The sequence below is a fragment of the Idiotropiscis lumnitzeri genome, chromosome 6, assembly GCF_059441095.1.
Source record: "Idiotropiscis lumnitzeri isolate Australia: NSW breed Sydney's pygmy pipehorse chromosome 6, RoL_Ilum_1.0, whole genome shotgun sequence".
NCBI lineage: Eukaryota > Metazoa > Chordata > Actinopteri > Syngnathiformes > Syngnathidae > Idiotropiscis > Idiotropiscis lumnitzeri.
The window spans coordinates 3,032,123-3,044,307 of NC_142396.1; the positions used below are offsets into that span (position 1 = coordinate 3,032,123).

The 12,185-nt window shown below is 44.5% G+C and overlaps 2 protein-coding genes and 1 long non-coding RNA gene across 3 annotated transcripts in view; 2 read left to right on the forward strand and 1 right to left on the reverse strand.

The window, feature by feature from the left end:
- Positions 1-1,602: 1,602 nt before the first annotated feature.
- On the forward strand, positions 1,603-6,686 carry myod1 (myogenic differentiation 1). Its single transcript, XM_088298787.1, has 3 exons — positions 1,603-2,423; positions 4,100-4,184; positions 5,432-6,686. The coding sequence occupies exons 1-3, from the start codon at positions 1,782-1,784 to the stop codon at positions 5,620-5,622; spliced, it is 918 nt and encodes a 305-aa protein (XP_088154913.1). The 5' UTR covers positions 1,603-1,781; the 3' UTR covers positions 5,623-6,686.
- A 2,505-nt stretch (positions 6,687-9,191) lies between these two features.
- Positions 9,192-12,185, forward strand: part of LOC148334545 (uncharacterized) — a 35,624-nt gene continuing 32,630 nt past the window's right edge. The window contains exons 1-2 of the long non-coding RNA XR_015844016.1: positions 9,192-9,475; positions 11,598-11,776. This is a non-coding gene — a long non-coding RNA (uncharacterized LOC148334545). The remainder of the gene's footprint in view (positions 9,476-11,597; positions 11,777-12,185) is intronic.
- Positions 9,919-12,185, reverse strand: part of LOC148334546 (receptor-type tyrosine-protein phosphatase zeta-like) — a 52,800-nt gene continuing 50,533 nt past the window's right edge. Inside the window, exons 26-30 of the mRNA XM_088297817.1 lie at positions 11,978-12,109; positions 11,603-11,758; positions 10,951-11,093; positions 10,751-10,886; positions 9,919-10,550 (exon numbers count right to left, since the gene is read on the reverse strand). Of these exons, the coding sequence (XP_088153943.1) occupies positions 10,347-10,550; positions 10,751-10,886; positions 10,951-11,093; positions 11,603-11,758; positions 11,978-12,109 (771 nt within the window). The 3' untranslated portion in view covers positions 9,919-10,346. The remainder of the gene's footprint in view (positions 10,551-10,750; positions 10,887-10,950; positions 11,094-11,602; positions 11,759-11,977; positions 12,110-12,185) is intronic.

Here is a 12,185-nt window from a genome sequence, read left to right on the forward strand (position 1 = left end):
GCCTGTTGCCACACCGGCTGAGCGCTTTGAGAAAAAGGATCAAGTCGAGTCGAGTCAATTAGATAGCAAGTCCCGACTCATTCCCATGTTTTTCGACCCGCGAGTCGCAAGTCCTAAAAATAGCACGAGTGTATGATCGGGCGTCCTCTCGGGTGTCCCACTTGAGAGGAACAACAAACACGGCAGTTTCGGTCCCGCCAGGTCCAGGGGCCTCTGATGGGGCGGCAGGTGGTTAACTGGGTGTGGTCCGAGCGGCCCTCAGTGAGATCACAGCGGCGCAACGTTGGTCTTCAGTGGAAGCCATTTGCGTGCCAGCGTGCCTCGTCGCCACCCGCCGCTGAGCTCCAGCGTCCATTTTAGGAGCTCGGGGGGGCGTTTTGCGAACGGCAGCTGAACAACTCCAAGGTCTGCTAATGATGTCGTCACCCTGGTGGTCCTCACGGGCTGATGATGCTTTGCTGCAAATGGAAAAATCGTGACCATGATACGGTCAACGCGTCCATTCTGCCAGAAGGACAAAACATTTCTAGGGTGATGAGGGAATGTGAAGCCAAAGCATTTTGATGATTTTTTTTTCATGAACCTTGGCCGCGTCCAAATTCACAGGCTTTGTCTTCCGAAGTCAAGTTTGGATTGGCTTAATGTCAATTTGGTCACCACGTGCGATCGAGATGCTTCGGAAGTGATGTCACAAACATCACGACACCGCCCGTGAATTTGGACACAGCCGTTGAATCACATGACTCAACATCAGCTGACATGATCGGAAATTGGATGATTCATTTAATTTTTCTTTGCTGGTGGACTTCCTGCAGATTGGGGGTGAGAAAAAAGGCAGGGAAAAAAACAAAAACATATTTTGTTGAAAATATGACTCCAGCAATAGTTGCGAGAGGTTGACGATATGAAGTAGCATTTATTTGTTAAATGCAAATAGAAAACAAATCAAAAAGGTAAAAACCCCAACGTCCTACTTTGCAGAGAGTTCTGACGCCGGCATGAGTGCTGTGCAGCGCCCCCAAGTGGCAACAGTTCACACGGCCACCTATGGTGCGTCGGCGGTGACGTCACAGGCCAGCTCCCGTCAAAAGTTTTGCTAGATTGGATGGGATCTGAAGGATATGACGAGTTGTATGTGTGAAATGGAGCTATATAAATAAAGTTGCTTTAAATTATAGAAGTTGGTCCATATATTTTATTTTGGTAGTGTCGTGAATGCTCTTACGCTGAAAGAGACCATCCACACAGTATTTCATGACGTCATCAAACACATTTTGCTTCCGAGTTCAAAACATTAAAAACATGTTTTTAGCCATTTCACTCACCGTGAGTGTCAAAAGAAGATTCTAAATGAATAGAACTCAATCATTGCAAAATATTTAAAAATAACTAATTCAATGTTTTAACGCGCTGTCGGTACACAGCAACATTCGTTATAACTGATAAAAGACTTTCAAGTTCTACTGCTTACTTGATCAAACGTATGTACTATTAAATTTGCGGTGTGCGTGTGTGCGTGGGGAGGGGGGGGCGTAATTGGATCCTAATTGGCGTGAAGCAGTAAAAACTCTGCTGCTGACCCCTGATTGGCCTGCGTAAGGTGCACGTCGCCCCCACCAGCACGCCCATGCGTGACCTGGCAGGTATAAGAGGCACGAATCGAGCGTGGGGGTCCACATCAAGTGTCATTGAGCGGACTCTATATCCCACCCCCTGGACCCCCACCCCAACATGAGCACACGTTAAGGCGGCTGGCTGCAGGGCGACTTCCGGTGGGGAGCATGGAGCTGTCCGACATGCCGTGCAACCTAGCGGGCGCGGGCTGTCCGGGCGACGACTTCTACGACGACCCGTGCTTCGACACGAGCTACATGCGCTTCTTCGAGGACCTGGACCCCCACTTGGACCCCCGCCTGGTGCACGCGGCGGGCCTGCTGCAGGCCTGCAAGCCGGACGATTCGTCCTCGTCGTCGTCTTCGTCCGAGTCTTCGCCGCGCGGGCATCCCCGCGGGCAGCACGTGCGCGCTGCCCCGGGCGAGGACGACGAGCACGAGCACGTGCGCGCGCCTAGCGGCCATCACGCGGCGGGCCGTTGTCTGCTGTGGGCGTGCAAGGCGTGCAAGCGCAAGACCACAAACGCCGACCGCCGCAAGGCCGCCACGCTGCGCGAGCGTCGCCGCTTGGGCAAAGTCAACGACGCCTTCGAGACGCTCAAGCGGTGCACGTCGGCCAACCCCAACCAGCGGCTGCCCAAGGTCGAGATCCTGCGCAACGCCATAGGATACATCGAGGCTCTGCAGGCGCTCCTGCGCGCCGGGGGCGCCGCCGCCCCCGCTGCCGGCGACGCGGGTTACCCGCTGGTGGAGCGCTACGCCGCCGACTCGGACTCCTCCAGTCCGCGCTCCAACTGCTCCGACGGCATGGTGAGGAGGCGCCCACGCAAAATGAAAGATTAAAAAAAAAAATCCCGCCAGTATACAGTGCTATAATAATGATAATGATGAGGATAAGGATGATGATGATGATGATATGGTGAAAAAGGTCCTCCCTCATCTTAAAAAAATAAAATAAAAATTATGTGGCTGGAATGGCCTTTTTTTTTTTTTTTTGGTTAAATAAATAATAACTACACCCCCAACTGGACTTCTTACCTTAGCTAGATAAATAAATACATTTTGGGGCCGCTTTGGGAATATGCTTCCATCGGAAGGCCCGTCCAAACCGAGCGTACGAGAATGAAGGGCCGCTGTAAGAAAAAAGAAAATCTATAAGGAGACGATATACGACGCGAAAATATAATCAAGTAATAAGACCGGACGAAAATGAGAATCGGACTGTTTTAGAAAATATTTGTGCTACTTAAGGGATTTAAACCATACTCCCAATTTACCTTTTTAAGGGACGAAATGAATTACACGCGAGGTCAAATACTCTTGATTTGATTTCAAGTCCAAAATGACGTCATGAAATAACCGTCAAGTTCTAAAGTTTGCATTTGATGTCAACTCCGATAATAGGCCTCATTTTGGAATTGATCGACTGCTGACTTGTTCCTATAAAATGATTCCACCGTTTCAATTTTGATGATCGATTAAAACATCACATAGCTTTTAATTGGTGTCTCGGGTGGGAACTCTCTAAAATTCGCAAAGCAAATATAACTGAGCAATTCTTTTTAGTTTAAATTTAATTTTGAGGTGGAACAAGTTCGCGTCGCGGAATAAATAAAACGACATGACGTCATGAACACCATCGAACATTGTGAACACGTTATTTCATACCTAAATATCAACTTTTTTTTTTTTAATCGAAAGAAATTAAAACTGCTGAAGGGCAATTTACGTGACGATAAGGACGACAAACAATGCCACTTACTCCAACTCATTTTCAATTTGTCACTTCAAAAACGACCTCACCTTAATTAAATCACCGAGCGCATAAATATGACGAATTCGCTCATTTTGGGGCCAACTTTGACGTGAATGAAATGAAACGTCAATTGACGATCACCACCAGAAGGAAGAAAATCGAACGTCAAAGCTGACGAGTCGTTTCCATCCATCAATTATCTGTACCGCTTCGGAATATTCATTCACATTTTGAAAGTGGAAAAATAATCAAAACGCTTGAATTAACGTCAGATAATAAAAATGACATTTTATTCATTTGTTGAAAAATAATAGTCTCATGCAGGCCAGTTTCGATTTTTTTTTTAAGCGGAAGAAACAACCAAGAGCCTTGCGCTAGAAAGGAGACATTGAAAATGAGTGTAACATAGATCTGAATATATTTTTTTAAATAATTGCCGAAAATAACCGAGCGACCAATAAGGGAAAAGAAACAATTTTACAAAACATTACGCAAGATGAGCAGTTTGAATGTAAGCCTTCAGAAAACGTATTTTTCATTTGCTTGTTATAAGTCTCTCGTAATTGTTTGCTGGGCCGTGTTGAAAATTGGAATCAATCCGAGCGTTCACGTGACGAATTTGCATCTTTTTACTTTCGACGCCAATCCACTTAATGCTGCGCTTGTCACGTGTCCGAATGTTCTTTAATTGATTAATGGAATTGTGATATGATGATGATGTTTCGTGCAGGCGGACTTCAACGGGCCGAGCTGCACTTCGTCCAAGCGAGCCACTTTTGATGCCAGCAACTTTTTCAACGACGACAACAGCAACGGTAAGAACCCGTGACGTCACTCGTTGTAGCTTTGACACAAACGAATGTTATTTGTTTGTTTTCTGGCGGGGTTTTTTTTTTTGTCATTGATAATAATAACCACCATCATAATCCATTCTTGAGGCGACATTTGCAAGGATTGTGATTGTGAAAATGGCAAACTATTGCGAGACTTGACCAAGAGGCAAGTTCCTATTGGCCATTAGTGTTTAGGAATTGCTTTCGGAAGTCTTGCTGTGACATCCTGATTTATTTTTATTTAGTTATTTTGGTGGGTTTTTTTCCACGTCAAAAGTGCAAACTTTCTTAGTAAAGAAGATGACACACGAATTGACTTTCCACCCTCCCGTCATTTTACCGAAGAATGATTTCAAGTTTGATGGCTACAATCTAATGTTTGCGATTTCTATCCTGCTGTTGAGCGACCCCCAACGATGACCTCTTCCGGCTATTGAAGAAAATTGTTGCATTTTGTTAAGTGGAATTATTTTGGAGCACGTGAAAAGGGACTTGATCAACTTGGAAACGTGTACACTGCCCCCTACACGTCCAAATTGGAACCACAACTTAATTTCAGATTTTTTTCTTTTTCGTTTCCCCCCCCCCCTCCTAATTTCTGCCCCTTGTTTGTAGTTCGCCGATCCAGTTTTTCATCTGCACAATCATAGGTGTGTCTAGCACATTTTCGAATGTGATGAAGCACCCTTATCGTAAATCACATCTGAGCGAACCCAAAATGTGCCATTTCTTTTTTTTTGCCTCCAAAATGGTTTGATCCGCTGGATGACTCTCTTCTCTCAGTACCAGAGAGTAGCAAGATCTTACGTAAAGGTGTGGCCAATGTCATAACTCACAACCAATCAGCGTCATCCCATGATTGGCTGCCAGGATGGCCGAGTGGTCTAAGGCACCACGTTCAGGTCCCAGTCTCCCCAGGAGGCCTGGGTTCGAATCTCGAATTTCCCCATTGTGGGACTAATAAAGGGAATCGTATCTTATCTTGTCTTGTCATAACCACGCCTTCTCCGTACTTTGCTTAACCGCATTTAATTTGCTATTCAAAAAAAAAAAAAAAATCAACCCCACCCTCTGGCGGTCCCCCCTCCTTTGTTTCTGGGAGAGAATAAAAATCCCAAAGTCGTCCCCTATTCCAGACAGTCCCACTGTTCTTTTTTTTTATTTGTCTGGTAGAAGGCATGAAGCAGACTTTCGCCACTGAGCAATGGGTGACTGAATTCTTCGCGCAGGTGTCAAGTGCGATCGTGCATCGGTGGTGTCCAGCCTGGATTGTTTGTCGAGCATCGTCGAGAGAATCTCCAGCGACGCCAAGGTCGCCAACGGCATCGTGGACGCGCCCGCCGGCAACGCGCCCTCCGCCCCCCCAGCCGACAGCGCCGACCACCAACGCGACGCCAACCTTATCTACCAAGTCCTATAGGGGGCGCCACATCACACCGACATACAAACGAGCAGTTTTCACCTCAACTCAAAGTTCCCGTTTTGATTTCAAGTGAATTCTCCTTTGCAGCGCACAGGGACACATTTGAAACTTTTAAATGCTTTCAGATTTTATGCTTATGAAAATAAAAAACAACGCGCACGCATTGTGTTCTAAAAGTATCCTTTAGGTATTGTTTGTAGCTCACTTGACATATTTTAAATGCTTCCATACTTCCTGTTAATCACGTAGAATGATCACAATGCACAAAAATCATAAAAGATACATTTTCATCATGGCAGTTATTTTTCCAAATGTTTTGATGTGCTTGAAATAGTTTTCAATGCTTCTTTACTTTATTGGGGGAAAAGCGACACAGTCGTCCCCACAAACAGCAACTTGAAGACAAATGGTCATAAAATGTTTAAGTGAAAATTTTACAAATGTACGTGAATTCTAAAATGTTGTATGACAATAACTGCATACATGACGCGTTCATCATCAAAACACACAAAAATCAAATGTCTCCTTTTTAGGCTCTAACAATCCGATTTTCATGAAAGAATCTATTGTTGCTTCAGACCTGTCTGCTCATAAGGCCGTGCAGGCAATTTTCAAAGTACCGCTCATCAAACCACCGCAATGTTTCTTTCCTCTTCTTTTGCGCAGTTTGTCTGTTTCCAGATGATTGATGTTTTTGATTTTGATTGATGCCGATGATAAATCATGCAACCACTAGGAAGGCGAATTATTGTTGTTGCTTACATTCCTTCACTTGACGCTTCCTTCATGTCGTCCACTTTGACTTTGAGAACAAAATGGGAAAAAGCGTGTCCTGTTTGCTTTGAAATTGCAAAAGTTCATCCAACCATTGACTGCTTCATTGCTGGCTCCACTGCTGCAGAGGACCATATTTGTACATATTGAGCTGATCTTGTAAATATGAGCGTTTGTTCACTGTATTTAATGCTTTTGTCTGTCGTGACACAAAATGTTCAACTTTATATTTATACAAAACTGAGTGACACTCCAATACAAAATAAATATACTTTATTCATACTGAACTTTTTTTTTTTTTAATTAGCATGGACATTCCTTTTTCTGTTTATGAAATAAAATAATTTTGAACAGTAATGACATTAAACATCCGCACGACACTATAGAATTTGTACTATACCATGAAGAAGAATTGTAATCTATGAAAAGGTTCTGCATTTTTTACGTACTTGAATATCCATCCATTATCTATACCGCTTCTCCTCACTAGGGTCGCGCTGGAGACTATGCCAGCAATCTTCGGGCAGTAGGCGGGGGACACCCTGAACTGGTTGCCAGCCAGTTGCAGGGCACACAGAGACAAACAACCATCCACGCTCACACTCATACCTAGGGGCAATTTAGAGTGTTCATTCGGCCTGCCATGCATGTTTTTGGAATGTGGGAGGAAACCGGAGTACCCGGAGGAAACCCACGCAGGCACGGGGAGAACATGCAAACTCCACACAGGATGGCCGGAGCCGGGATTGAACCCACGACCGCTGATGTCTCTCACTGTGAGGCCATCGTGCTAACCATTAGGCCACCGTGCCGCCCGTACTTGAATATGCTAAAATTAATTAAAAGGTAAATCAAAAATTACTTGCGGTGCTAAATTCTATGTGCCTTCATTATATAGTCAAAACCTGACATTCTGATGAATATTGTGTTTGTGGAATTTGAGTTAAGAGGAAATTTTTAGCCACGTCAGAGGGCGGCTGTTTTGTCACTTCAGTCGACTGAAAATGACGTCACTGTTGCTCAGGTAACGACCAATCACGGCTCACCTGTTTTCTGAAATTTGGCCACGATTGTTTGTTGAACGACTGTGATGTCGTTTTTAATCGACAGAAAGCGGTCAAATGGCCACTCCCAAAATGTGCAAATGTTAAAAAAAAAAAAATACAAAAAGATAAAACAAATGTACGGAGCTTACCTCTTATCTTACACCGTAGGTAAAGCTAGTTGTTGAAGCTCTAGCTTGCGTTAATTCATGTTCCACAAACGCAGTAGTAATCAGAATGCCGTGTTTTGACTCGTGGGGCTGTATACAACACATTTATGTTAAGAATTTTTGGATGTTAACTTCCTCTTTAAACGCTACTGAATTGTATTGATATCATAAATAATGGGTCGATTTGACGTTGTCCTCAGACAATTTTTGAAACCAAATTGATGTATCCTTGTTACGCGGTTGATAATATTCAAGACAGACATTAAAGATTATAATTGTTTGGTAAAGTCTTAAAGAATATATAATATAGATTACGAAAATTAATAAGTGATAGGTTAACCGAAAATATTTTGACGCCCGCCCAAAAAAAAAAATCCTCATCATCTGTTTAGGTAGTGATGGGTCCAGCGACACTGAGGCGTCGATGCGCGCGGCGAGCTTCCAGGGCAAACCCCGTGTCGGTGCGCGTACTGCTTTGAGAAAGTCACGTGACCACTACCAGAATCGTGTCGACACAGCGGTCGCGCGCCAAACTGTGTTCATAAGGAAGCGCATCTGTCAACAGGATGGACGCTCAAAACAAGCATCGAGTTATTGGCGCATTACTTTGCGTTAAAGATCCGCAAGATGGAAGACGTCACTGTTGATGCGCACTCAGAGGTGCAGCGCTATATGTCCGCAGGACACATTGCACGTACGGAAGACCCGCTCTTATACTGGAAGTCCATGGAGGCAACGTTCCCTCACCGATTTATATTAGCCACACAGGCGTTGTGCACACCGGCCTCTTCAGTGCCTTGTGAGAGGATCTTCTCAAATACGGGGGAAATTGCCTCAAAAAAAGAAATAGACTGAATAACAAAACGCTGGAGAAACTAATTTTTTGGAATAAAAATCTTTAATTACAATGAGTCCATTGTCATTCACAACACTTTTACTTGGGCATTCAGACAGATGTTCTCTTAATTTATCAACTGCGTCTCGAATATCAAAGATTTTTTTTATGAAATTGCGTGTATGTAAAAATAATGTGAAAGCAAATGCCTAATCAGAATCAGAAATCCCTTTGTCATTGTACTCAAGTGTGCAACGAGATTAGAGAGCTCCCCTCTCCAGTGCAATACAACAATAATTCAGTTAAATATATAAATTAGATAAGAGAATAATTAGTGCGATGGAAAGTAATACGAAATAGGATATATAAAAACACATCACGTCGCTAATCAATGGAATTGGATAAAATTAGTTTGACAGATCAGTGTCAGATGACCCTGTCAAATGTTTCCTGCAAGTCCACCAGGTGTCAGTATTCAGCAACACAGTGTCAACACAGTGTCAATACATTGTGTCACTGTGTCGAAACGATACAGGATGCCTCATCTACCCATCACTATGTTTAGGTTTCAACTGTCAACGGTGGAATGAACTAGCAGCAGTCTCGAGGAGAAACATTGCCGTCGTGTGGTCTTAACGTGGTACTGCATCACAGATTGTAGCCTCCAACACTTGCACCTCGCCGTCGCGCGATGACGTCACTTTGGAAAAAGGGGAGTCGAATTCGTTTCAAGCACATTTTCCATCCCTTCTTGACTCGATGCCGTCATCCCCAAAATGTTTAGGAAAGGTGGCATAAAAAGGCTTATTAGAAAGTTACGAACGTTTTAAAACATTTGTGGTTTAAAATGGTAGAGAACATTTGGAGTCATTTGCGATTTGCTAGTTTTGACTCTGATGAAAAGTGATTTGTGATCGACTAGTTATGTCTGCCAAGGACGGAAGAGGTTCTGGACCAGCGCTTTGCTTCATTCTCGCTTGACCTGCTCGAGAAGAGTCCAAGAGATCATTGCTAGCTGACTTATCCAGGTATGAAACATGCGCCTCTTCTACTCCCACAAGGGTAGCGTTGTTCATCGTTGACAAACAAAACGTTTTTTTTCTGAGGGAGCGACTTCTTTCCAATGAACTGGATTGAACGATTTGGGCCGATGTTTTTCTCTCAAATGCCTCACTGGCGGATAACTTTTCTAAGGCAATAAATGACTCTCCACAAAGCAATGTTTTTATTTTGTGAAAAATATTTTGAGAAAAGTGGGTTGAAAAGAAAATTTCTTTTTTTTCTGGGAAAAAAATACTTTCCCCTTGTAAATGTCATGGCAGTTCCATTTATTTATTTTTACCAACTTTATTTTCTTTTAAGGAACGTAGATCTGCAAATTCTTGGAATAATTGAGAGTGTATGATTGTCGCTGAATCCAACGCATGCGCTTCTTTTTTGTAAGAAGAAAAAAAATAACGTCAGCCAGGAGGATTTTTGTGGCGGTTTAATAGCAACCAAAAGCAGCAGAGTGCAAACAAGCAGAAAGAGATTTATTAGAACCTATCACATTTGTGTCATTGAAAGTGAAGATGAGAAAGGAAAGCACTAAATATAAAAATGCGCTAAAGTGTAAATACAATTTGATACTTTTGAGATGAAATATTATTATTTGACATAATGAGAAGAAAGGTTGCAACTGCTACCGCGTTGCTTTTTCATTGTTGCTGCCAATAAATATGCAAAAAGACCAACGTGTTAGTTGCCACCCTGGTCGTGTGATGGCGTTAAAAAGTGACTGCAAAGGGTTTAAAAAAAAAGGCACGTTAAAAAACGGGCCCATGTTGACGCCAAAAAGGTCTCTTGGCGAGCAAAAAGGCAAACGTGAACACTCGGTTGTTTGTTTTTTTTCTCGGCTGATCACACGAGAGAGTCGAGGCCATCAGGCGCGCCGTCGCCTCCTGGTGGCACGGAGGCGCCGTTGCGCTCTTGACTTGTGGCGCTCCTCATTGGCCGGCTCTCTTCTTGGCTTGTGGCATCTTGGAGGTCTTGGTCTTGTTGGCCTTCTTCTCGGGGCTCGTCCAGTATGCTCAGCAAGGCTTCGTACAGGAACGCCAAGTGGTCCTGGCCAGCAAATGCAAACAGCCAATCGTCTCAAGCAAAGCCACATGGCGCCCAGTCACGTTACAAACAGGAAGTGTGTTGGCAAATAATTGGCTGTTGTCGGCAGAAAAGTGTTTAAAAACAATCGTTGCGAAAATACGAAACGTGAATGAGCTGTTGTTAAAAGGAAAAGTGTGAGCGAGTGTGGCGTTTTTGCTCACCCGCGTGCGGAAGGTTCCGGGCCTGGCGAGGTTGGTCATCTTGGCCGCTCCGAAGACGTCGACGCTCCGCCGGTGACTGAGCTGGCCAATCAGAGACGAGAGCGCACAGAAGGTCCCGGCGGTGACTCCGCCAACGCTGCGAGGGCGCGGCAACAAAAACATCAGTAGGTTTTTCACAGGCAGGCGACGTCAACTCGTACCGGTCGAGGAGCACGGCGGCTCCTTCCTCGGGGGAGGTCTCCTCCCGCAGCAGGCGGACCAGCAGGAAGGTGTCGCTGATGGCGCCGTCGGGGTCGGGCCAGCGGGGGGCGAGGTACAGGCGGACGTCGGCCACAAAGTCGTCCTGAGCGCAAGCAAGCAAGAATTTCACCTGAAGAACTTTTCAGCCTCATTTTCACCTTTTGTCTGATTGACACAATTTGATTTGAAGCCAGTGAAACTTTTGCGGCCTTTACGGCAGTCTTGCACAACGTTCGGGGGACAAATGACAAGATTTATGTGATCTTGCACAACTTGCTGTTTTCTTTGGGAGTATTTGAACTCCCGCAACTTGAAGGCAGCCCCAATTGAACCTGAGCAGTTTCTGCTTGCTTGATTTGAAGTCTTTTTTTTTTTTTTGGGAACTGTTCAACTTCTCAAGGATATTTATGCAAATTCTCATTTGAACACGTACAACTTTTGTTTATAACCTGAGAAGCTGCCAGTTTGTTTTTCACATTTTATGTGCTAAATCCATGGATTTAGTTTCACCCTTTCACAACTTTTGGATGATTTATTTGCAGTTTGATGAACTCTGCGTTTGAATTGTATTTTGACCAGCACAACTCTGCGCTTGTCTCGTTTGCAGCCGACCTGCGTGGCGTGCACAGCCAAGTGGTGAACGAGCAGCGCGTCCTCGTTGGCCAAGCAGATGACGTTCTCGCACGTCTGCGTGACGGTCAACGTCTCCCAGCGGAGCGGCTCGCCTTTCTCGGGCCAGAACACGAACGCCTCGTCGTCCTCTTCATCCTGAGCGCAAATCACAAGGTAACATACACGTCCAAGTTCACGTCCAAGTGTTCCTCCAGTGCAAAACTCAACGACTAATGTGTGCATTATCTGCGGTGTATGACAATACTCATAAAAAATGAAGCCAGTCATTCAAGAAAATGTACTTGTTCAATGCAGTCGTTTATTCTTTGCCGCTGTAGTTTTGTTGTGGCGTAAAAGTGTTGACGGTCATGTGACCTGAGTGCGCGCAGGTCCCGGCAGCGACACAATGACGCGCACGTTGTGCTCCCAAATCATCCTCCAGAAGTCCTTTACGGTGCCGGGGAGAGGATTCTGGGTGATGATGAACTCCTTGCTCTGTCTGTAGCCCTGCAACGACAACGACATTGACAAAACGCAATCAACACTTTTTTTTTCCTCGATAAAACTTGCTGTTATTTTTTTT